This window comes from Nothobranchius furzeri, chromosome 18, assembly GCF_043380555.1.
Source record: "Nothobranchius furzeri strain GRZ-AD chromosome 18, NfurGRZ-RIMD1, whole genome shotgun sequence".
Classification (NCBI taxonomy): domain Eukaryota; kingdom Metazoa; phylum Chordata; class Actinopteri; order Cyprinodontiformes; family Nothobranchiidae; genus Nothobranchius; species Nothobranchius furzeri.
In genome coordinates this window covers 18,011,157-18,037,598 of record NC_091758.1, presented here as the reverse complement: position 1 = coordinate 18,037,598, position 26,442 = coordinate 18,011,157, and the positions used below count along the sequence as shown (strand labels likewise).

At 43.3% G+C, this 26,442-nt stretch overlaps 1 protein-coding gene across 2 annotated transcripts in view; it reads left to right on the top strand.

The window, feature by feature from the left end:
* The first annotated feature begins 202 nt into the window (after window positions 1-202).
* Window positions 203-26,442, top strand: part of coch (coagulation factor C homolog, cochlin (Limulus polyphemus)) — a 37,823-nt gene continuing 11,583 nt past the window's right edge. Inside the window, exons 1-10 of one of the 2 annotated variants that reach the window (XM_054741836.2) lie at window positions 203-287; window positions 6,279-6,320; window positions 6,395-6,436; window positions 10,570-10,726; window positions 16,716-16,849; window positions 17,132-17,203; window positions 19,019-19,063; window positions 22,510-22,657; window positions 24,561-24,664; window positions 24,905-25,131. In XM_054741836.2, coding sequence (XP_054597811.1) covers window positions 6,287-6,320; window positions 6,395-6,436; window positions 10,570-10,726; window positions 16,716-16,849; window positions 17,132-17,203; window positions 19,019-19,063; window positions 22,510-22,657; window positions 24,561-24,664; window positions 24,905-25,131 — 963 coding nt within the window. In that variant the 5' untranslated portion in view covers window positions 203-287; window positions 6,279-6,286. The remainder of the gene's footprint in view (window positions 288-6,278; window positions 6,321-6,394; window positions 6,437-10,569; window positions 10,727-16,715; window positions 16,850-17,131; window positions 17,204-19,018; window positions 19,064-22,509; window positions 22,658-24,560; window positions 24,665-24,904; window positions 25,132-26,442) is intronic. The other variant, XM_054741837.2, reaches the window with a different exon arrangement.

Below are 26,442 nucleotides of genomic sequence, written 5' to 3'. Positions count from 1 at the left end.
TAATCTCTCCTTTATTGGAGTCTACATTAGAAATGAATCTCACAGAAATCTAGAAAATGCTTGAATTTTTTTCTCTCTAATTAAACCTGTCTCTGAAGCTCCTCCCACACTGTCTGGGTGTGTGTGTGTGTGTGTGTGTGTGTGGGGGGGGGGGGGGGTTACAAAGGTAGAGAGCTTATGTGAACTGCTCCCTCTCATTCAGCGGGCGACCAACACCAGCTCAGCATCATCTGATTTTTTTGCCTCCTCAAGAATCAGCTCAGAAGCAGAAGCTGGAGGAACAGTCGGTAAGCTTTGGCTGACTGGTTTCAGTCTAACCTAAAAGACAAGTTTGAGTGAGGTAGAAGTTTATTTGTAAACCAGTCACTATTTACTGACTAGTTCATTTTTTCTGACAGACTGGATGATAACTGATAACCCTTTCTGTTGAACTAGTTACCTCATACATTAACAGCTGATTGTTTTTAGCCCAGGTTGATGAATCTTTTACCAACCCAGCAGTGTGTGAGTGAAGTCTTGAGAAGATCAACCATTTCACTCTAACCCTAATCAATAACTATTCATTTGTGACCTGTTAGCAAGTCCTCTCAGTCACGTGATTAATGCTGAGTAACAGCAGCTCCAGTTGGATCTGTAATCATCATCATTTCGGCCCGAGTGTGTTATATAAAACTGATTTGGTAACCGTATCCTGGCTGATGCTTTAGTGAGTTAATCCAACAGAACCACTTTGCTGCTGAATTAAGTTGATATTAACTTTTTTTTAGATATGATTCAGTTTGTAGTGGTATTTTTTTTTGGGTCAGATTGCTAACTGTCTTTTGTACATTCTTGCTGTGTTTGTCTTCAAATTCCATTTTTGGTTCTTTTTTTAACACAGATAAGGTTTTTCTTTACCTTGTTAACGTTTCATTTGCGGCTGCAAACATCCTCAGAGCTGACGCTGATGGTGGCGTCACTTCCTACTCCGTTTATCCGTGGGCAGCAGAGGACATTGTCACCCTCTGCTGCCCGCTCTCCCCTCTCCGATGATGCAGTCCCATGCACGATGAGTTTTTATCTGACGACGGCACCAGCACTGACAGTTTTAGCCAGAATATTTAAAATTTAACGAAGATGCATTAAAGTGCCAAATTATTGACTACACGTCTATGGCAAGATTAGACACTCATTTATATAGTTTATCAGCAAAGAAAAGTTAATTTGGGGGCGACTTGCGCTTTAATTAGTGTTTTACTGGCTGGTTTAACTGAACAAAAATATGAATGCAACATTTTAGTTTTTGCTTCCATTTTTCTGGAGCTGAACTCAAACATCTGAAAAATTGCCTACATGCACTAAACACCCATGACTTTCAAATATTGTTCTGAAATCTGTCTACATATGTGTTAGTGAGCACTTTTCATTTACCAAGATAATCCACCCCACCTCACAGGTGGGGCTGATTAGACAGCATGGATAATGTACAGGTGTGCCTTCGACTGCCCACAATAAAAGGACACCCTGACATGTGCACAGTTTTGCTTTATGGGGCAGAAAACCTGTCAGTATCTGGTGTGGCCACCATTTGTCTCATGCAGGGCAACACATCTCCATCGCGTAGAGTTGATCAGGTTGTTGATTGTGGAGTGTTGGTCCACTCCTCTTCAATAGCTGTGTGAAGTTGCTGAATATTGGCAGGAACTGGAATACGCTGCCGTATACGCCGATCCAGAGCATCCCAAACATCCCCAATGGGTGACATATTTGGTGAGTATGCTGGCCACGCAAGAACTGGGATGTTTTCAGCTTCCAGGAATTGTGTACAGATCCTTGCACTATGGGGCCATGTGTTATCATGCTGCAACATGAGGTGATGGTCGTGGCTGAATAGCACAACAATGGGCCTCAGGATCTTGTCTATGTACCTCTGTGCATTCAAAATGCCATCAATAAAATGCACCTGTGTTCACAGTTCATAACATACCCCTGCCCATACTAGTACCCCACCACCACCATGAGCCACTCGTTCCACAACGTTGACAAACCACTCACCCACACGATGCCATCTGCCCAAAACAGTGAAAACCAGGACTCATCTGTGAACAGAACGCCTCTCCAACGTGTTAAATGCCATTGAATGTGACTGTTTGCCCACTCAAGTTGGGTATGATGATGGGCTGCAGTCAGGTCCAGACCCCAATGAGGATGATGAGCATGCAGATGAGCTTCCCTAAGATGGTTTCTGACAGTTTGAGCAGAAATTATCTGGTTAAGCAAACCGATTGTTGCTGCAGCTCTCCAGGTGGCTGCTCTCAGGCAATCCTGGACGTGAACATGCTGGATGAGAAGGTCCTGGGCTGATGTGGTCACACGTGGTCTGCCTTTGTGAGGCTGGTTGGATGTACTGCCAAATTCTCTGAAACACCTTTGAACACAGCTTATGGTAGAGAAATTAACATTCTTTTCATGGGCAACAGCTCTGGTTGACATATGCTGTCCGCATGCCAATTGCACGCTCCCTCAAAGGTTGCGACATCGGTGGCATTGTGTTGTTTGATTTTCAGGGTGTCCTTTTATTGTGGCCAGTCTAAGGCACACCTGTTCATTATTAATGCTGTCTATTCAACTCCATGATATGCCACGCCTGTGAGGTGGGATGGATTATCTCAGCAAAGCACAGGTGCTCACTATCACACATTTAGTATGATTTGCCAACATTGTTTGAGAGAAATGGTGATTTTGTGTATCTGGAATTAATTTTAGATCTTTAAGTCCATCTCATAAAAAATGGGAGCAAAAACAAAAGTGCTAAGTTCATATTTTTGTTCAGTGTATATAGACACATGCAATATTTGAGAGTCCTGGGTGTTTTGTGCATGTGGACAAAGTTCCAGATGTTTGAATTCAGCTCATGAAAAATGGGAGCAAAAACAAAAGTGTTGTGTTCATATTTTTGTTCAGTGTAATTTAGAAGGTCTATTGTAGCTTATATTTTGGTTCCTAGCAGACTAGTGTGATGTTATTAGTTTGACAGACTAAAATAACCTGACATATGTTGACCTGATTTCCTTTGTGGTTAGGTGACTTTGTCAGCCATCCCTTAGGCCCAGTTCACATAGCAGGATAATAATGTTGATTTTTGACCACTCCTCCACTTCCAATAATCTTAAAGCGCCACTAAACAGTTTCTTGCTTCTCCCTCCTACTGGTAAAAGCTAAATTAAAACTGTTGTAAACAACCCTGCATGCTATATCTAGTGCTAAAAATGAATGTTGATGCTAATTTGAGCCAACTTATACTACAACGAGCCACAGTTGGACAAAAAATATCATTACTCACAAGTGCAGTAGCAACAAAGCTAGGTCACTATCAGTCTGTGATTTTGTAGCCTTCTTTAGTTCCTTCAAACGGTTGTAGGCTGCACCAATGTTCAGTCTGGTTTTAGCTCATTGGTTTGCCTCCAAAGACATATCCCTGCTGGAAAAACCAGCAAAAACCAGCATAGATGGTTACCAGCATATTTTGTGTTTTGGTGCTGGTTTAGCTGGAACAGCCTACTGGTCCAAGATGGGATGCTGGACCAGCATGCCAGACTAGCATGATATACTGGTAATTGGATGGTGGGCCAACATACTGGTAGCATGGCAAGCTATCCTATAAATGTGAATATATAGTCTAACCAGTACCCGTTGACAGATCTCAGTCATGGGGCAGGCTCTATGGTTGTCTTTCAAACTGTCTCCACATGCTATTAGACAAACAAATAACATGACGTCCTCACCGCTATGGATCCACCATACATGGTTGAAGAAGACACAAATATGTCCTTTTTCTAAATAAAGGGCTTATGTACCTCTAGCTGCTCTTGACTCGAAGAAAGGCCCAGGTCTAAATAGTCCAAAGTTGATTTCAAAACTGTTTCAAACAAGCTGTTGCCATCTTTGCTTAGTCGAAGTAACATCCCACCCACCAAACTGATAGGGCGCTGTGATTGGCCCACCAAACCGATAGTGTTATAATTGGCATGCCACCAGACTGGTCAGGGTTGCGGAAGTTCCAGTGGAGGGTGGCTATATCAACTTGAAGAACAAAATTCAAGATTAATTCCTGAAATGTGTGGTGTGTTAACAGCGCTCTGGTACAAAGGAGACAGTGAAACAGAAAACTGGCTTTGAAAAAGCAAAACTACAACCAAGAGGGACCAAAGGGAGTCTGAGAAGAAAGGAAAGACAGACACAGAAAGGCAGTACAGAAAGTAAAGCCAATCAACTGTCAAGAGTAGACCAATATCAAAACTGTATTATTTCCTGCTATTTCAGCTGTTAACTTTATTTTTTCTCTAAGTGTTTTTCTCCCCAGAAGAAGCTACAATGGTGTTCTGCTGAGCTGTGGTGGCCTCATGGAGGGGGCCATCGGCTTGAACACTGTTGCTAACCACTTAATCATTCTCTCTCTCCTGATAATAACATTTTACTTTCTTTGACATTGAATGTGCTACTACTAGTTTACCCGTTTAATTATAGATTCACTAGGATAAATACAATAAAGTTTATTTCTCACCAAATAGAACATTTACTAAGAAATCACAATGTAACCATAGAAACACTACTTGGTATATATGTTGTGTGTGTGTGTGTGTGTGTGTGTGTGTGTGTGTGTGTGTGTGTGTGTGTGTGTGTGTGTGTGTGTGGGCTGGTGTTGGTGTTGGTGTGTGTGTGTGTCTGCTCTGTCTTCTCGATCCCCAGTGAGTCGTGGTGGATGGCTGCTTATTGACCCTTTGCACCGACATCACATAATCACGTGGGTCCACCATGGTGGACGGCAAAAGCATGTAAACAGTGAGCGACACGATTAATAAACAAAGGGAAAGGTAGAGCCTGAAATTGTTTTTGCGATCAAAACAAAAACAAAACTCCTCCAGCATTCCTTCAACTAGTTCATGCCCAGTTCAGTTATCAGAACAAGTAGCGCATCTAGCGGAGGCTCATAAAGAGCGGTATGTTAACTAACTTACCAACGTTAGCTTACGTTCTCTCTGCAGCTGTTCACAGATGTAAACATGTTGCTGACTTTGCCTAAATTCACCCCTCTGGATTTATAACATGTCATAAACAGCGTTTCACTTTACACCAAAGCTGATTTTTAAAAAGTCCGGATCCCTACCAGCTCCTGTTGCTGGTGGTGTTACCGGGTTCAGCTGCTGCTCTCACACCAGAATGAGATCTCTGAACGCCGACGCTCATATAAATAAATAATGTAATTTTAACCACGTAATCATACATCAAAGCTTTAATATTGTTAATAATTGTCTCGCTTTACACTACAGTGGACGGAGCGCAGCCTCCGTGGTGAAATACCCATCCATCAGGATTATCAATAACTTGTATAAACACATCACATTTATCCCTGTCTCTGTCTTCCTCGTGAAATAAATTAACGTTAATCTTACCCGTAAAAACATGTTCGCTTCAAATCTGAGGCCTGCTAGTCCGCTTGATTGATTGATCGCTGCAGTTCATCTCTGTCCTCAGTCTCCATCAAAAAGTTATTAAAAAGAAAAAAACGAGTTGAGTTTATGTCCTTGTGTCTTAGTGCAGCCGACCACGCTGCAAGCTAAAACAATTTTACTGTCAAATCAACTAAATAAAAGCGATAAAAGGCTACAAACTGGCTTGTTTTGACTACCTTCACTGGAGTTTCTACGGGTGTAAACGGTCTTTTTGCCGTCCATCTTGGCCAAGGGGGGCAGTCACATGAGTGGCGTGACGTCACATGCAAAGGGTCATTACTGAGCCAGGATCCTCTGGAGGTTTCTTCCTGTTAAAAAGTAGTTTTCCTCTCCACTGTCGCTGCATACTTACTTAGTATGAGGATTGCTGTAAAGTCACTGACACTAGTCAGTGACTTGATGCAATTTGCTGGGTTCCTTATCTAGGAAACTTTTTACTGATTGGCTTAATGAACTGACCTGTATTGGAATGTTTACTATGTGAAGTGCCTTGAGACGACTCTTGTTGTGATTTGGCGCTATATAAATAAACTTGAATTGAATTGAATTGAAAACCAGTCCACCTTAACAACGGTTCACAATCAGGACCTGTAAAGACACCATTATACTGCCTGGACAAGTATACTCACCAGTCCTCTATCTGGACCAGTATGGACACCAGTCTGCTGTCTGAGGCTATTAGAAATGGATTTTATGAGTCTCAAAGTAAAACTATGATGACCTGAAATGTTTGTATGCTGTAAATATCTGACATGTCTGATTTAAATGGTGATTTTTCTGTTTTAGGTGCTGAAATGTCTCACCTGTACTTCCTGCTGCCTCTTACAGGTTATCACTTTAATTGCTCCATTTCTGTCTGTGCCTTTTTCCTTTCTAACATTAGGCGATTTTCTGTTTTTTAGGCCTTTTGTTTTTTATCCCATCATACAGTTCAAGATCTAATGGTAAGTCCTCTGAGATCTCTTTCTAACGATGCTATCACTAATCACCCATCCATTACAGTAAATCACTGGTTAACTGATACAAGTCACTGACCACTCTGTTGTGTTAATTATTTGTTCATTTGTTATTGTCTGCTTATTTGAGTCTTGGGGGCTTGAGGCCCAAACTATCCTCTCCCAACATCCTCCACTAGCTCCATCGGTGGAACCCCTATGGGTTCCCTAGCCAACATGTTCTGGGTCGACCTGGGGGTGCCTATCAGCAAAACATGCCCAAAGCACATCCCCTAAAAAATGTCTAGGAGGCATTCTGACTAAGCCAGGTCAGCTGGCTCTTCTTGATATGGAGAAGCAGAGGTCCTACTCCAAGTGTCTACCAGGTTTCCAAGATCCTCACCCTATCTTTAAGGCTGAACCAAGGTACCCTGTGAAAGAAACTTATTTCTTCAACTTTGGTCTTTCTCCAAAGCTTAAAGGTGAAGATTAGAACAAAGACCAAGTGGTAAACTGAGAACCTTGTTTCTCATGAATAAGTGTCTTTTTAACAACATCTTTCCACAAACACCAACAAAATGTCTGAACTCGGACTCGCCCCTAGCCTGGCAAGCCATCCTTTACATGTGAATATTTAGTCTGGCCACAACCCATTAACAGAGCTCTGTCGTTGGGCGAAGCCTACAGTTGTCTTTTAAACTGTCCCTGCAAGCAATTAGACAATGAACAATGCTAAGGCTTTTAGTCAGTGGGGGCAGTCTGCCACACACTGTCAAAGAAAATGCAAATTTTCTAACTGAAGGACCCATGTACCTCTATCTGCTCCCAACTTAAAGAAAAGCCCAATTCTAAATATTCCAAATTTGATGCCAAAGCTGTTTCATACGAGCCGCTGCCATTTTTGTTTTTTCGCTCCGTTGCACAATCCCGCTCACCAAACCGATAGAGCGCTGTGATCGGCATGACTCAAGACTGTTTGGGCCTGTTGAGGCTCTAATGGAGTGTGTGACTAGACTGACCTGCAGAACAAAATCCGTTTGCTTCTGTTACAGTCTGTCTAGATTTCTTGGCTAACTTGCCCCATATCTTTGCAATTGAATTATCAACCTCCTGATCGACAGGCTCCAGTGCAAACAGATAAACATTGCGTCCTCATGCATCACTCTCAGCACCCCAGGCCAGCAGGTACTGTTCCTCCTTCAAGCTGAAGCCCTCTCCTTGCCAGAAATGATATTTCATGTCCTAAATGCCAGTTGTTGATAAAGACGACCAGCTGGGTAAAATGCACAGGTCTGCCACCCAATCCGCAAGGCACAATATCCTACATGTTCCTCCTCCCTGTGGTGTATCCAGTTGAACTCCACGGGTTAAAGCCATGGTTAAAGCCAGCCCAGCCACCATGTGCTTGCTAATTAGCCCCAACCCCGGGCTAGAGTCCTAGAACTCCCCAAAGTGATTTACAACACACCAGTCATTACCTCGTTTACACACTGGTGGAGATGAGCTACAAGGCATAAAGATAAGGAAATCAAAAGTGTAAAATGTGTGAGCAGAAAAGTTTGGTCATTTTTGCTTCAGTACAACAAAAACGTTGATGAGAAAAAACTGAACATATCCTTACACAGGATAATTCAGCAGTCTCTGTTAGTTTGGAATCGTGTCTGACGTTAGTGGAACCTACAGAGCAGGATGACAAGCAGAACATAAATTCATGCCTAGACCAAACTGAGAAAGTGTCTGAAATGTATACTTAATTTCTTACTGTGATGTCGAAAGTTTCCTTCATCCAGTCTTTCTGAGAGACTGGACTCAGACCTGAACGGTGTTGTGAAACAGCATTCTCATCATTTAGGCTGCATCATTAATCTTGATGACTTGTCTCGGTGTCCCTCTTGTCTATATGTCTCTTGGGGAAAGTGGTTGCTCACAGATCCCAGGTCTCATAGGCCACGTGCCAAAGAATCTTGTGTCTGTTCTAGTCTTGTTAGATCTCAGTGCTGCCTTTGACACAGTTGATCACAATGTTCTTTTAGAAAGACTTGAACATGTTGTAGGGATCAAAGGAACAGCGCTAGGCTGGTCTGACAGATTTCATTTTGTAAATGTACATGACAAATCTTCTTCATACTCCAGGGTTACTTGTGGAGCACCACAGGGTTCAGTGCTTGGACCAATTCTTCCAATGCTTCCAACTGGTAAAATTTTTAGACAGCATGGGATAAACTTCCACTGTTATGCTGACGATACTCAGTTATATTTATCCATTAACCCTGATGAACGTGATCAGTTAGTTAGATTACAGGCTTGTCTTGAAGAAATAAAAAATTGGATGACTCAAAACTTTCTGCTTTTATATCAAGACAAGACTGAAGTTCTCATCTTTGGACCTGAAATCCAGAAAAGGAAACTGTTTAGTCAATCACCTGACCTAAATGGCATTAAATTATTCTCCAAGAACAAAGTAAGGAACCTTGGTGTTATCGACCAGGACATGTCATTCAAATCCCATGTTAAACAGGTTTGTAGGATTTTCTTTTTCCACCTTCGGAATATTGCTAAGATTAGAAGCATACTTTCCAGGAGTGATACTGAAAAACTAGTTCATGTATTTATTACATCAAGACTGGATTACTGTAATTCATTACTCTCAGGAAGTCCACATAACTCTGTTAAAAGTCTTCAGCTTGTCCAAAATGCTGCAGCTAGAGTTCTGATGAGAATTAAAAAGAGAGATCATATCTCTCCTGTCTTAGCTTCCCTACACTGGCTGCCTGTTAAATTCAGAATAGAATTTAAGATCCTTCTCACATATAAAGCTCTTAATAATCAAGCTCCATCACACATCAGTGACCTGATTATTCCATACGTTCCTAACCGAGCACTTCGCTCTCAGACTGCAGGTTTACTGGTGGTTCCTAGAATATCTAAAAATCGGAAGCAGATCTTTTAGTTATCAGGCTCCTCTCCTGTGGAACCAACTCCCAGCTTTAGTCCCTGAGGCAGACACCTTGTCTACTTTTAAGACTAGGCTTAAAACATATTTATTTGATAGGGCCTATGGTTAAAATCTGATGTTAGCCCAGATCTGGACAAGTGGGGGAGTAGAGGGAGGTGGAGTGTACAGTCGGTAAAGACGGCTCTCCCTTGCCCTGCCTCCAGCATGCCTCCATTTAAAATGCTAGGTTACCCAGAGTTATCTCTGTAGTTATGCTGCTATAGGCTTAGACTGCTGGAGGACACACTGACCACTTTCCACACTCGACTACTTTCTTCTACAATCTGCTCTTTAACTGTATTATTTTCTGCTATTTCAGCTGTTAACTTTATTTTTTCTCTAAGTGTTTTTCTCCCCAGAAGAAGCTACAATGATGTTCTGCTGAGCTGTGGTGCCCTCATGGAGCACTGTTGCTAACCACTTAAACATTCTTCCTCTCCTGATATCAACATTTTACTTTCTTTGACATTGAATGTGCTACTACTAGTTTACCCGTTTAATTATAGATTCACTAGGATAAATACAATAAAGTTTATCTCTCACCAAATAGAATATTTACTAAGAAATCACAATTTAATCATAGAAACACTACTTGGTATATATGTTGTAGTTGTGTGTGTGTGTGTGTGTGTGTGTGTGTGTGTGTGTGTGTGTGTGTTTGTGTGTGTGTGTGTGTGTGTGTGTGTGTGTGTGTGTGTGTGTGTGTGTGTGTGTGTGTGTGTGTGTGTGTGTGTGTGTGTGTGTGTGTGTGTGTGTGTGTGTGTGTGTCTGCTCTGTCTTCTCCATCCCCAGTGAGTCATGGCAGATGGCTGCTTATACTGAGCCAGGATCCTCTGGAGGTTTCCTCTTGTTAAAAGGGAGTTTTCCTCTCCACTGTCGCTAAATGCTTGCTTAGTATGAGGATTGCTATAAAGTCACTGACACTAGTCAGTGACTTTACAAAAATTGGGCCATCCCTAATGGCCATCCGATGGTATACCGCTTGCTTGAAAAAATTTAGGTATGTACTGCCCCCTATCGCCAGGAAAAATACACACAGTCACTTTAAATAAGGTTGATTATAAATTATTCTGTTTGCCAAGTGTTTGGATTGATCTGTTCTCTTGATGAATGTGAATTCTGACATCATGAAGTTGCTTTCTTCCAGGTTTGTACCCAGTGAGCTGTGAGACGCGCGGGTCAGACCTGAAGCAGGATGAAGTCCTGGTTTTGTGTCCTCCAGACTGCCTGCAGGTCAGGCCATCTGTGTTTGGGAGTGACGTTTACGCAGCCATCTCCTCCATCTGTGGAGCTGCTGTACACAGGTAGAACTTAATAATGCCATACATTAGGCCCATTTCCTCTATTGGAATTTCTGAAGAATTTTACTGGACCGTCATGGTATGCACGTGTCTTCATTTCACCAGGCTGGCCTGAAAAGTTCGTTTAAAGTACCTGCCTTTTGGTAGGCTCTCAGCGATGCCCTGGTAGTCGCTGGGTGGGACTTGCTGATTGGCTGTAACTCAGCGGGAAATGAAATAGGTGGAAGTCACCGAACAACTGGCATTTGTAAAATTAGAAGAGATATTCGTGAAGTTGAATATGAGGAAAAGAAAATAGGAAAAGCTTTTATTCATCTTATTATTCTCTTCTGTCATGGGCACCTATTGGTGCTCATCAAAGGTGTTTTCCTCTCCACTGTTGCTAAATGCTTGCATAGTATGAGGATTGCTGTAAAGACACTGACACTGGTCAGTGACTTGATGCAGTTTGCTGGGTTCCTTATATAGGAAAAATTTTTTCTGATAGGCCTAATGAACTGGGGTTTCATATATAAAACGTTGCGTAGAATCCTTACTAAAACCGTACTTAAGTTCAACCAAAAAAATTGACTTACGCCAAGTAGGTTTGTGACCTATAAAACATGGAGTATGCACAGCTTCACGCAGTCTCCGCTTTATAAATCAGAGACTAACTAAAAAGGTTCTGAGGTGTTTCTGAATCACATCCCGCCCTTAACACACCCACTTTCTGCCATAAATAGTCAATGCAATGTGCCTTATGGATCTCATGCATATACATAAGCCGGCTCGTTGCAGCATTTCGATCGCGACCGCAGATTAAGGCAGATCAAAGAAGCACTATTTCACAAGCAGAAATTGAGGTACCTGTGGGTGAGGTGGAGAAATGACAGGAAGTGTTTTTGCAAAACAAATAAGAGAAAATCCACAGAGTGGCACAGCGTTGCTGAAGCCGTCAATGCTATGAGTTCTTCAGAGAGATCTGTGGCGGATATAAAAATGGTTCAATCGGGATTCAATCTCCAGACTCCCAGGTGAAAGGCACGTGCGCTAACCAGTCACCCAAACGGAGATCTCCCTTGACCAAGTAGCCATGGCGCATGATCAATCGGGTCACAGTGACCGGACGCTCAGACTGTCACAGACGCATGCCATTCTGTCTCGATCTGTCCCCCTGCTGATATTCAGCATTCCGTATTCTGCGCTTCAGGCTCTGTGTGTGTGTGTGTGTGTGTGTGTGTGTGTGTGTGTGTGTGTGTGTGTGTGTGTGTGTGCGTGTGTGTGTGTGTGTGTGCGCGCGCGCGCACGTGCGTGCATGTCGGGGGGTCTTGTTCTGTGTGAAAACGAAGCAGTACGAGTGATAAAGCTGCAGGATTTCGTAATTTTATCCTTCTCAGCAGCAGCACTACAGGAGCTCTCCATGTGCAAAATGTGCGTAAGCCAGGTCCTTAGTCAACTTAAAGTTGCGCACATTTTTCCACTAAGTTTTCTTTTATAAATCCCAAAGTTTGTGTGGAAAGTTGCTTATGCAGTTTTCCGACTCCATTTTGTGCGTAAACAAGCTTGATAAATGAGGCTCCAGATCTGTATTGGAATGTTTACTATGTGAAGTGCCTTGAGATGACTCTTGTTGTGATTTGGCACTACATAAATAAACTTGAATTGAATTGAATCAGTGATGTCAGTCACTGCCAAAACTGTCGCAATGTACTCGTCTACCAGAGAAGCTCAGGGCTGCTGTAAGAGTTTATGTTTTTAAAACGGGTTCAAATCTTTTTAGCTCGGCTTTTAATTGATCTATTTTTTCTATTTTAGCTGATTTGCTATTCTTAGTGTTGGCAGTTTTATATTAAGTTCAGCGTCTTCATGGGAATCCTTCACAATACTGCTAGTTTATCCACGAGGGACACTGCCGTTGGGATGGCTTTTGTCATGGTGGGGGTCTCTGCACTGCAGCCCTATGGCTGTGGTGCGGAACCCGGCCTTCCCTGATCCTGTTGGCTTTGGTGAGAATGCATTTGCAAGATAATGTTTCATTTTTCCAGTTTATTTATTTATTCATTTTCGATCCACTTAAATGGAACAACTGATTGTGCAGTGAAGGGGGGGGGGGGGTGCTGAGTGTGTATGAGATGTTTGAACTGTTTGTTTTTAATCTGTATATATTGTTGTTTAATTCATGTAAAGCACTTTGAGCTGATATTATAATGAAAAGCACTCTACAAATATCCCACCACCACCACCCCTGAAATGTCCCAGAACCTGTCTAGTGGAAACTGATCTATGCATACCAAACCTCCACAGGAGCTGTCAGGGCCTTGTTCTGGGCATTAGATGTGATGTAATAGAGAACAGTGTGATTCCTGCTTTCTGAAGAGCTTCATCAAAATATCAACATTATTAAGGAATGAGCAGGAATGAAGGATTAGACCTTTTCCTTCCCCAGTAAAGACCTGCAGGCCCCCCAACAGGGCAAACTCTGGCTTGTTGTCCTGGGTTTTTACTTTAGCTGAGTTTTGGGATTTACTTTATCTTAATTTTGTTTACTTGTTTATTTTTTTTGGAAAATGTCCTGTTTGTTCGAAAGTGCACCTAATTTGTTCTGCTTCCGTTTGCTGAATGCTTACACCTGGACCGAGTTTCATAACTTCTTCTATCCTGTCTCACACATCATCAGATCAGTGATGTTTCATTTCAGTCCAGTTACAATTTAGCTTTTATCCAAAAGTGAGATTATCTGCCGTGGTTGGAGGATTATACCTGTAATTATAAGTGGCAGCAGCCCTTTTCTTCCCCGCAAAACCTTTTCACATAATCAACACAAAAGACACAACCAATGTATTTATAGTGGTGGCACATTTTTTTTCATGGACCAAACAGCACAACACACACCAGAAACATTATTCCACCTCAGCATCCTCTCTTTGGTATGGGTCAGGCCAGAGGGTCTCATCCACATCACAGGTTATATCAGCGGGGGGGGGGGGGGGGGTCTGATGATGGAGGCATCAGTGAAACGAATCACATTTGGCTGGACGAGGTGACGTCTAGTATTTTCAGTTGGTTAATTGTGTGCTAATTAAGCTCAAGCTGTGCTGACCTCAGTTAACATTAAGGACTGTTGGTGCTTTCTGAACGACCACATGGTGTCAGCACAGAAAAATGTTGGGATTTGTGTTTAGAGTTTTGCAGTAACAGTTCACCAAGTTTGACTCATTTGTTAAAGCAGGGACTGGTGTGTATGGTTCATACCACACCAACTTTATTTCTGTAGCACAATTTCAAATACAGTGTGAGAGCTGACCAAAGTGCTGTACAGACAGGTTCAATTAAAACAAAAAGACAAATGCAATAAGGATCTAAACAAGGCTTCAATAGCAGATAAAAACAATAAGAACAATAGATACAACACAACAGTAAAACAATAAAACGATAAAATGAGTCACTTTCTGAAAGCCAGTTCCTAAAAGTGGGTCTTTAAACGAGACTTAAAAACAGGCAAAGAGGACGCCTTACTAAACAGGCAGTGAGTTCCAGAGTGTGGGGGCAGCATGGGCAAACACACGTTCAGCCTGTGATTTGTAGCACATCCTGGGAGTGCAGAGAAGCAGGAGTTCAGCTGACCTCAACTTGCGCATAAAGGTACATAGGGGTGAGCGGGTTGGGCTAGGTCATGTAAACCTTTAAAAACAAACATCAGTATCTTAAAATTTACGTTAAAAGTGACGGGGAGCGAGTGGAGGCGTGCCAGGTCTGGGGTGATATGGCTACGTCGGCTTGTGTTTGTTAAAAATCTAGCAGCAGCGTTTTGGACGATCTGTACCTGGTTCAGGGCACGGACAGGAGTACCTACAAGTAGTCCATTAGCATAGTCCAAACGAGAGGGGATGAAGGCATGGACTGATTCCAAGTGACTCCGCTTCAGGATCAGTCTTAGACGGGTCAGGCGGCGTAACAGATAAAAACAAGACCTCACCACTGAGTTTATCTGAGGTATCATTGAGAGGTTGGCATCCAGTTTTACCCCGAGGCTTATTACACACTTCTTAGGGTTTAGAGTAAAACAATCAAAAGCAAAGTGAGAGCCAGAAGGATTTATTTCATCTTTAAATCATTGAACTTTAGAAAACTGGCAGCCAGCCCTTTAGGTCTGCCAAGCGTGCCGAAAAACGAGAGCCCACATTTTTCTCGTTCAGTGCCAGATATATTTGACAATCGTCGGCGTAGATGTGATCCTTTAGATTGTACTGGTTTAGGATTTTGCCCAGTAGTAGGAGATGTCTAGAAAAAGAAGAGGCCCAAGAACGGAGGCCTGCAGCACACCCCAAGGCAGTGGGGGTCAGGAGGAGGAACATTCGCCAATCCGAACAAATGAAATAAGTGTGCTTGTTGAAAAATAGCATTATGGTTTTGGAATTTTAGTTCAAAAGAATCAACCTAGGAAAAACTGTAATATAATAAAGAACAGATGTAACCAAATGCAAAGATTTACTTTAACTCAAAGAGCGCGTGAAGAGGTGGAGGAGAATGAGGGACAAATTTGTCTCTGTTAAAAAGTCTCTGATATACATAAAACACAATATAAACACAATAGTAAACAAACTATCTTGGACCAGATACATGACAGGATACCACAGAACAGCGCTACGCCCTCTGTTGTCCTGGTGGGGAATTGCTTCACAACACTCCCCAGGAGACGGAGGAGTTCGAGAGCTAAACTTCTGTCTGTGTGAGTGCGTCTCTCCCTCGTGGAGCTGACACAGAAGCATAAACTAGGCTTGACGATAGAGTACTAGAGTCATTTTAGGTCAAATCATTTGTTTCCATCCATCCAGACTTATGTTTATGTTTATGTATTTAGCAGACGCTTTTATCCAAAGCGACTTACAAGTGATAATCGGCATGTTGCCCTTGAGGCTAACAACAACAATAACAACAACAACGACAACAAACAATTTTCAGTCAATCGTAGGTGGCAGTGAGGCAGCATGATGAATCATGGAGAGGAGGGAACAAGGAGTGGACAGTAGAGAGGGGGGACGGGTGCAGGGAGGGTGCTAGTTTAGAAGATGCTCTCTGAAGAGCAGGGTCTTCAGGGGTTTCTTGAAAATTGAAAAGGAAGCCGCTGTTCTGGTAGTGCTTGGTAGGTCATTCCACATTTGTGGAACGATGCATGAGAAGAGCCTGGATTGTCCTGAGCGTGGTGTAGGCACTGCACCATGACTTCCCTCTCCCAAGCCACTTGGGCCAGCTCCTCCAGGGGTCCAGGGATTCCAGGGAGGGCCCCGGGAGGGCCAGCTCCTCCGGGGGAATCCCAAGACGTTCCCTGGCCATTCAAGAAACATAGTGCCTCCAGCATGTCCAGGGTCTTCCTTTAGGTCTTCTCCCAGCTGGACGTGCCCAGAAAACCTTATCAGGGAGGTGTCCAGGAGTTATCCTAACTAAATGCCCGAGCCACCTCAACTGGCTTCTCTTGACATGGAAGAGCAGCAAGTCTAGTCCAAGCCACCTCCTGGATAACCAAACTTCTCATCCTATCTCTATGGGGGAGCCCAGTCACCCTGTGGAGAAAACTCACTTTAGCCGCTTGTATTCAGGATCTCATTCTTTCAGTCACTACCCAAAGCTCATGATCATAGGTGAGGGTAGGAATGTAAATCGACCAGTAAATATTAGAGCTTCGCCCTCTGGCTCAGCTCCCTCTTCACCACAACAGATTGGTACAACACCCGCATCACTGCAGATGCAGCACCAATCCGTCTATCGATCTCACGCTCCATCTTTCCCTCACTCGTGAACAAGACCCAGAGACACTCCTCCGGCTGAGGCAGGACCTCGTCCTCATTAAAAAATACTAGCAAATGTCTTTTTTGAGAGAATCAACCAATTATATTAGTCAGCTGAGCCTTCAAGGAGAAGACCCTTTTGTTATCAGGAATCTGCATCCAAGCTCATACACACATTTTGAGAATAAAGTTAAAAGGTTTGTGAAACTTTGTTTTCGGTTGTGCAGAGGCATCTTGGGTCCATCTGGTGGTCCAGTAAGACTCCAGAAGCAGCAAGGTCGACGCAGCTACGTCAGCTCGTATGCTAACGGAATCCATTCTCAGGCCCTCCATCAGTGGACCGCTTCCTTCCATCTCTCCAGTGAGTTCAGACATTTTGGTGATTCACCGTTAATTGAGATTGAAACATCTTTGACCTTTCTTCAAAGACCCCCCTTGTGCTGACTTTGCACAAATTTAAATGTTTGAGGGTTACAGTGTTTTTTATTTCAGCACCAGGTTGTGAGGGTGTTTAAACTGACAAATACAGATGTAATACACGAGTAAAGCTGCTTAAGAGAGCTTCATCAGCAATGTATCAAACAGTAGTGCGACACAGACACTAGCTTCTGGTACTTGATCTTCATTCTGCATTTGTTCCCAGAAACTGTTGATGCTCCTCTGGAGCTGACCAATTCAGCCAGAGCAACAGCTCAACCTGCAGCCACACGACCTGGTAAGGAACACTCAACACACACAACCAACAAACTAACAACAACACACACCAACAGCCTGGTGTCAGTTATGGAAAGAATGATAATGTAATAAATAACTGTTGGAAACAAAGACTGACATATCAAACTTGTTGTACAGATAATTAGCAACCAGTAGTGTCAAATATAGGATTTAGCTGCAACAATGAGTTTCTGCAGCATCTAATTTACCTGCTGACTCATCTGTTCTCTGGCAAATACCAGTGGAGCTCCATGGGATCGGGCAGTGAGCACAGGGCCCACTTATAAAGTCTGTTTCTACTGGTTTCGCATGAGTCACACCAGTGACCTGCTGGAGGTCACGTTGTTGGGCTCATCCTGGTCCTCCAAAAGAGCGGGTTCTGGTCCCAGGGCTCTATTCTTGACCCTCTTATTTTTTCTCTATATTTGACTCTTCTTGGCGCTATTTTTAGGAAGCATGGTCTGTCTTTTCATGACGATTGCCAAATGTATTCTCCATTTAAAGGGGTACAGCGTCTTGAGGAGGTTAGTGTGGATGGCCTCTAATTTTTGAGGATAAGACCTGGGCCCTTTTCTCCCAAGACTGAAACTTATTTTAGACCTAGCGGGTCATCAGGAGTTTTATCTACACCTTCAGATGCGTTGTCACCTTTTGCTATCACAAATTTGGAGGTCATTGTATACTCTGAGCTTAAATTTGATGAGAAGATAAATAATGTGGTCAAATCGTCTTTCTTCCAGTTAAGGAAACTGGCTGAAGTTAAGTTTGTCTTAGTGAAGCAGGACTTGGAAAGACTAATTCATGCTTTTAATACCTTAAGAATAATCTACGGTCTATATATTGCTGTGAGTCAGGGCCGTCTTTCACATCTACAGTTGGTGCAGAATGCAGTGGCACGCCTGCTAATGGTCACCCGCAAGTCTGACCACATCTCCCTAGTGCTGGCTCAGCTTCATTGGATTTCAGTTGTTTTAGAAGTCTTGTCCTTATGTAGGCTATACATTTTCAAATGGGTTGGCACCATCGTACATTTCGGATAATCTTATGGCATCACGACTTCTAAAGTCAGCTGACCGGGAGCAGCTGTTTGTTTGAGGGTGAGACTGAAGCTGAGAGGTGATCAGACTGGCCCAGGCTCTGGAACCTTGCTTGTGACTTTTACTCACGGGCATTTAGCACTGTTTGGTTTAAGTACAACCAGTCTTGACTGACCTTTTTAGTTTATTCATGTTTGTCTGTTTGAAGCTGTGATGTATTTTATATTTGGTATCCTTTAATTATTTTATCTATGCTTGTTTTGGGGTTTTTGTTGTTGTTTTTACTTGTTCAGTACTTTAGTCGACAGAGTTGTGTAGAAAGTGCTATATAAATAAATGTGTATTGGGTTGGTCCTGCTGAAATATAAATGACTGTTGATGTCCCTGTCCAGCTTTGCTGTAGTGTCCTCCATGATCTTGAGACTGTGCTTGGTGACAGCAAACCTTCTGTTAATGGCACCTGTTGGTGTGACCCTAGCTGGATGCTAAACTGCTGAAAAGCTGTGAAAAACAGAGCAACATGTCTGTGGCATCCACCTGTTTCCGATGTTGTCTCATTGTTCCACCCTAGTGTTCCTGAAAATAACTAATTAACTGTACGATTAAAACCTCACAACATAGATAGTTTCTTTCTCAGTGAAACAGCAGAAAAAGAACAGATGTAGGCATGTCTAGTGTAGCAGGCCAAAATGGCTCCTGTGAATCAAAAGTTGCAGAAGAAGAAAAAAGGATTACAACATAATAAAGTTAGCCTTTTTCCAACTGTGTGTTTGTTTCAGAAAAGAAAGCAATGAAGTCATCTGTGAAGCAAGGTGAAAATAAAGGTATGACCATTGACTGTATATGTACAAACCCGCCACACCATCACAAGAGCTGAATTGAAGACTAGCGGGTGGTTCCCAACACCGCCATTTTGGTGGCGTCACACATCTTGTCAGTTCAGGAAAATATAAAAATGGAGTTGAGAGCGGGGCTGTGAGGGTGGGGGCAGATGATTGACACCCATCAAACTCCCCTATCTGATGTAGCTATGAGCTAACTGAAGCTAACAGAGGTTGGCAGGTGCTTTTAGGCAAAAAACAAAACAAAACAAAACTAATGAAATGTGGTTGAGTGACTCTGCTACGCTCTGTCTTCTAGGCTGTTACACTTTTAACGTGAGGCAGAGGCTGAGGCGGGCAAGCAGAGGGGCAAGCAGCTAGCGCTGATGGCTCGTCTGCTATTTGGCAATCAAAAGAACACGCTCCTGATCACAATGTCAAGCTTTAATGGATTAGTTATTGTTTTTTTAAACCAGGCTGTAAATATGTTTGTTTCTGTGTTTCTGTTTACTCAAAAAAAGAATGCAAACTGAACGCAACAATTAAACAGAAAAGTATTTGACCATTAATATAGTCATATTGACCCCTACTGGAAGGTCATGCAATCTATCCATCCATCCACCCATCCATTCATTTTCATCCACTTATACGGAGTCGAGTCGCGGGGACAGTAGCCTAAGCAGAGAGGCCCAGACTTCCCTCTCCCCAGCCACTTGGGCCAGCTCCTCTGGGGGAAGCCCAAGGTGTTCCCTGGCCAGGTGAGACACAGTCCCTCCACCATGTCCTGGGTCTACCTTTAGGTTTCCTCCCGGTTGGACGTGCCTGGAAAACCTCACCAGGGAGACATCCTGACCAGATACCCGAGCCACCTCAACCGGCTCCTCTCGATGTGGAGGAGCAGCGGGTCTACTCAGAGCCCCTCCCGAATGACCGAGCTTCTCACCTTATCTCTAATAGAGAGCCCAGCCACTCTTTGGAGAAAACTCTTTTCGGCCGCTTGTACCCGCGATCTCGTTCTTTCGGTCACTACCCAAATCTCATGACCATAGGTGAGGGTAGGAACGTAGATCAACCGGTAAATCGAGAGCTTCACCTTCTGACTCAGCTCTCTCTTCACCACGACAGACCGGTACAACGCCCGCATCACTGCAGATGCAGCACCAATCCACCTATCGATCTCACGCTCCAGTTTTCCCTCCCTCGTGAACAAGACCCCGAGATACTTAAACTCCTCCACTTGGGGCAGGACCTCATCCCTGACCCGGAGAAGGCTTCTTTTCCAAATCAAGACCATGGTCTCGGATTTAGAGGAGCTGATTCTCATCCCAGCTGCTTCACACTCGGCTGCGAACCGCTCCAGCGAAAGCTGAAGATCACGTTCTGATGAAGCCAACAGGACCACATCATCTGCAAAAAGCAGAGACCTGATCCTCAGGCCACCAAAACGGATGCCCTCCACACCTTGGCTGCACCTAGAAATCCTGTCCATTAAAGTTATGAACAGAATCGGTGACAAAGGGCAGCCTTGGCGGAGTCCAACTCTCACTGGGAACGAGCCCGACTTACTGCCGGCAATGCGGACCAAGCTCTGACACCGGTCATACAGGGACCCAACAGCCCGTATCATAGGGCCTGGTACCCCATACTCCCGGAGTACCCCCCACAGGGCCCCCCGGGGGACGCGGTCAAACGCCTACTCCAAATCCACAAAACACATGTAGACTGGTTGGGCAAATTCCCACGCACCCTCCAGGATCCCCCTGAGGGTATAGAGCTGGTCCAGTCTTCCATGGCCAGGCCAGGTCTTACAGTGCCTCATAAATCTAAATGAGGATACATTTAGTAGTATAATAAAGCATTTTAAGTCATGAGTTTCTATTCCTGCAATATACCACATGTCATGGTTTTTTCTTTATTTAGATATTTGACCCACATACAAGATGACTCTCAAGAGACCAGGAGATGTAGTAAAAAATTGTTTATTAGAGGTGAGCGGAGGCTGGCAGGGATGGGCTGGTTCCGGAGCTAGAGATTGGATCACTGGAAGAAATAACACATGAAATGATGATCGGGACGGGGAGATATTTATGTAGATAGTGGGGAGAGTTCTTACTGAGATTTGGTTGTAGCGGAGCGTGGGAGAGGTGAGCCGGTACCGGGGCTGTGGGTAGATGTGGAGGTTCGGAGAAGTGAGGCGGGTTGTTGGAGGGTGAACAGGAGACGCACGGAGGAGAACAGAGCCAGGGAGGATTCAGCCGTGGTTCAGGAGATCCGGGAGCTGCAGAGGCTGGTATGAGACTTCCACACAAAGGTGTAATCCAGAACGGGTTCTAGGAATCGATGACAGACAGAGGTTTCAGGGAACAGACTAGAATAAAACAGGAACAGATTCAGGTGGCTGGACGTTACCACTAAGGCAAACAATCTGGCGCTGAGTGGCTGGTTCACTGGCTCCTTTATTCCTCCCGTCTAATTACATGATGGGCTGCAGGTGAGAAGGGTGACTCTGCAGCCGAGGTAATTAGCTGGATGGAGTCTCCTTATGAGTCTCCCTAGCCCTCCAACAACCTGTGAAGAGGAAATGTGAACCCACAAACCCAGTACCTGACACACACACACACACACACACACACACACACACACACACACACACGCACGCACGCACGCACACCACCACCAACAACAACTGCCGTATGCAAGATTACAACATTATAATGTAATGTCCCACACACCAAGCAGCCATTCTTCTCATGATGATGATGATGATGATGATGATGTTACCAGAGGCTTTACTCTGACTTCGTCTGTTGGATTTCATTGTTAGAAAGAGGTAGTTAATAATGAAGTTCCTGTTCATGCATGTGATGGTCCTTAAGTGCTTGGTACAGGAAGACACAAAACAGTCAGGATGTCTGGAGGACACTCCAATCCAGAAGATCTAAATCCTCTGATGAGGATTTTGTAAAGCATCCAGAGAAAGGACGACGGCTGAATCTGCCTTGTTAAAGCTGCCACTGAATATAATGTTTCCAAAACCTTTCAAAATGGAATGTCACCAGCCAGTCAGCCTGACTCAGGTTTTTAGTGTTTGATTTCTTCTTCAGATTGTGCCCAAGCAGGATGTGGAGACAGATGTTTAATCATCGTTTCGGTAGTTCTGGTTAAACTGTTCAGGATCTCAAAAGAAAAGCAGTATCTGGTTGTTCTGGATGGAGAACTAGTAGAAACCCAAACTCCCAAAAACCCAAAAGCTCCTTAATCTTGACTAATTGTTCCTGCTGAAGAAGTTTTAACTAAAATAGTTTCATTCATAAAACAATAACACACTCACCTAATTGTAAGACCAGATAGTACTGTATGTGATTTCCTCTGCACATAAAAATGTGAATTGAATATATGTGTGCTGAACTATACTGGATGAGTGTGTGTTTGTGTTTATGTATGAGCAGACTGCCAGATGGACATCGCCATCATTATGGACAGCAGTAGCAACATCGGCCAGCGGAGATTCAACTTGCAGAAGAACTTTGTTACCAAACTTGCTGCCATGCTGAGAGTTGGACCTACAGGACCTCATTTGGGTCTGATACAGACCAGGTTGATCACACTATTATTATCCCACATTATCCCACATCACCAAATGTTTTAATTGATGCGGAGAGGCTGAGGTAGAATTCTGGCACCTTCACCTGTCTTCTGACCAAATCCATAATGGCTCTTACTGAGTGGTTGTAGACCAGAAGTGATGAGCAGCTAGAGCAGCTATGTTAAATAACGTGCACCATTATGATTCGTGAAATGCAGATTGTAATCTGTAGACGTTTGAGGTTACCATGGATACACGAGGAGAAAACTGATCAGGATGGAAAAAAGGATTATTTAATGTTTCTTCACAATGTTTTCTTACCATATTATGTTGTTAAATTACCTGTTGATCCTATAATTTAGCATCATTTTTAATGTAGATGTAATAAAACAAATGATTACATTTATAACATAAAAACACAAGAGCTGAAAGAACTAAAGGGGTTAACCAGGCGGGGAAAAGGTGCTCCAGATGCTTTTGTTATTCACTAAATCCACTAAAACCATTTAAATTTGTGTTTTCATTCAATTATACAGATTTTCTGGGTGTGATTACATATAATAAATAATGTTATTATTTTCTAGAATCCTCAAATCATGAAAATTGTAAAATGTTAAGTTAGATTCACAATTTTGTTTCTTCAGTCCGATCTGATGATTCTGGTTCTGTGCAAGTCTGGATCTGTTGACTTGCCCTTCTAAATCAAGCTTACTAACATGCTTTTGTTGGAAATATTTAAAGGTATCATTTTTAAATTATTATTTCTGATTATAATTGGTCACTCAGAGAATAATTTTTATTTCAGGCAGAAATAAAAATGATCCAACACATACAGCACAGGAAAAAAGCTTGGACACACTTTCTCATTCAATGTGTTTTCTGTGTTTTCATGACCATGACCGTTTACAAAGGGGCCGACAGGTGCTAGACACTGCTGGGAACTCCTTCAAGACTGTTGGAAAACCATTCCAGGTGACTACCTCTTGAAGCTCATCAAGAGTGTGCAAAGCAGTAATCAGAGCAAAGGGCGGCTATTTTGAAGAAAATAGAACGAAAAACGTGTTTTCAGTTATTTTACTTTTTTTGGTTAAGTACATAACTCCACATGTGTTCATTCATAGTTTTGATGCATTCAGTGAGAATCTCCCAATGTAAATAACGTGAAATACCGTGAAAATAAAGAAAACACATTGAATGAGAAGGTGTGTCCAAACTTTTGGCTTGTGCTGTATCTCCAGCGTAAGCTTCTGATAGAAAACAGACACGGTGAAATGCGAGGATTTGAAAATCCTCACGTCTAGGTCACACTGTGAATTTGCATTCATGGCCTCGCCCGTCTTGTCTCGCGCCTGCCCACGAGAAGACTTTTTCTTTTTGCATTGAGGAGAGAGCGGAGAGAGTGCACGTGTATTGAAGATGCAGAGCAGCTCTCCCCTATATCTGGCTGAACTGCTGCAGCGGCGTGTCCCTGCTCGTGCCCTTCGCTCTGCTAAGCAGGAGCTGCTGGAGGTTCCCTGCTCTAAACTGAGATCAAAGGGGGTTGGGACCTTCTCAGTAATGGCCCCCACTTTTTGAATCATGCCTTAAAACCCACTTTATCAACTAGCTTTCCCCCAACATTGACATATTTTTATCATTTGTATTGCACAGTTTTTAATTGCTTTTATTTGTCTGTTTTTCTTTTTACTGATTTTTATTCAATATATGTTGTTTTTAATACTACTCTGGTTTTTATGTCCTGTTCAGCACCTCGGGCCTCCACTAAGGCGGTGGAAGGTGCTTTATAAATAAATTAATTTAATTAAATTAAATGAGTAAACCACACCTTTATCTAAAATTACTCAAAACATATTTGTTGGGGATTGGTGTGTGTCAACAACCTGAACTTAATTAAGATTTTACTTGTAAGTGCAGTGACTCCCCCAGAACCGAGTTTCTACTGACCAACTTCACTAAACCCAAAGAGCTGCTGTTCGCCATCAAGGAGCTGAAATATCTTGGAGGAGATACCAACACAGGTAACACGCAAGAAACACACACAGCTAAAACACACGTAACACACACAGGTAACATTAGGTAACACACTGGTAACACTCAGGTAACACACACACACAAGTAATGCTGACAGGTAAGCAGAAGTTACAATCTTCTCAGTGTCATGCTGGAGAACGTTCCCAGACAGCAAACTAGAGAACTAAACATACAGACATAAAAATAAAGCCATTTGTTCAACAGAAACTTTCTGCTCACCTCCTCAGGTAAAGCCATCATGCATGCAGCAGAGGTGTTCTTCACCCCGGGCAACGGGGTGAGGCGGGGTCACCCACGAGTCATGATGGTATTGATTGACGGTTGGCCATCTGATGATGTCGAACGGGCAGCCATGTTGGCCAGAGAGTCTGGCATCAATGTGTTTATGGTGTCTGTCTCCAAACCGGCAGCTGAGGAGCTCAGCATGGTCCAGGACAAAGACTTCCTGAAGAAGGTTCATTGTTGTCTCAGTTTTTTGGTTTTCTTAGGACTTGTATTATTCAAATGCTGCTTATACAGTGGGGCAAAAAAATATTTAGTCAGCCACCGATTGTGCAAGTTCTCCCACTTAAAATGATGACAGAGGTCAGTAATTTTCATCATAGGTACACTTCAACTGTGAGAGACAGAATGTGAAAAAAAATCCATGAATTCACATGGCAGGATTTTTAAAGAATTTATTTGTAAATCAGGGTGGAAAATAAGTATTTGGTCACTTCAAACAAGGAAAGTCTCTGGCTCTCACAGACCTGTAACGTCTTCTTTAAGAAGCTTTTCTGTGCTCCACTCGTTACCTGTATTAATGGCACCTGTTTGAACTCATTATCTGTATAAAAGACACCTGTCCACAGCCTCAAACAGTCAGACTCCAAACTCCACTATGGCCAAGACCAAAGAGCTTTCGAAGGACACCAGAAAAAGAATTGTAGACATGCACCAGACTGGGAAGAGTGAATCTACAATAGGCAAGCAGCTTGGTGTGAAAAAATCAACTGTGGGAGCAATTATCAGAAAATGGAAGACATACAAGACCACTGATAATGTCCCTCGATCTGGGGCTTCACGCAAGATCTCATCCCGTGGGGTCAAAATGATCATGATAACGGTGAGCAAGAATCCCAGAACCACATGGGGGGACCTGGTGAATGACCTGAAGAGAGCTGGGACCACAGTAACAAAGGTCACCATCAGTAACACACTACAACGGCAGGGAATCAAATCCTGCAGTGCCAGACATGTTCCGCTGCTGAAGCCAGTGCATGTCCAGGCCTGTCTGAAGTTTGCCAGAGAGCACATGGATGATACAGCAGAGGATTGGGAGAATGTCATGTGGTCAGATGAAACCAAAGTAGAACTTTTTGGTATAAACTCAACTCGTCGTGTTTGGAGGAAGAAGAATACTGAGTTGCATCCCAAGAACACCATACCTACTGTGAAGCATGGGGGTGGGAACATCATGCTTTGGGGCTGTTTTTCTGCTAAGGGGACAGGACGACTGATCCGTGTTAAGGACAGAATGAATGGGGCCATGTATCGTGAGATTCTGAGCCAAAACCTCCTTCCATCAGTGAGAGCTTTGAAGATGAAACGTGGCTGGGTCTTCCAACACGACAATGATCCCAAACACACCGCCCGGGCAACAAAGGAGTGGCTCCGTAAGAAGCATTTGAAAGTCCTGGAGTGGCCTAGCCAGTCTCCAGACCTCAACCCCATAGAAAATCTGTGGAGGGAGTTGAAAGTCCGTGTTGCTCGGCGACAGCCCCAA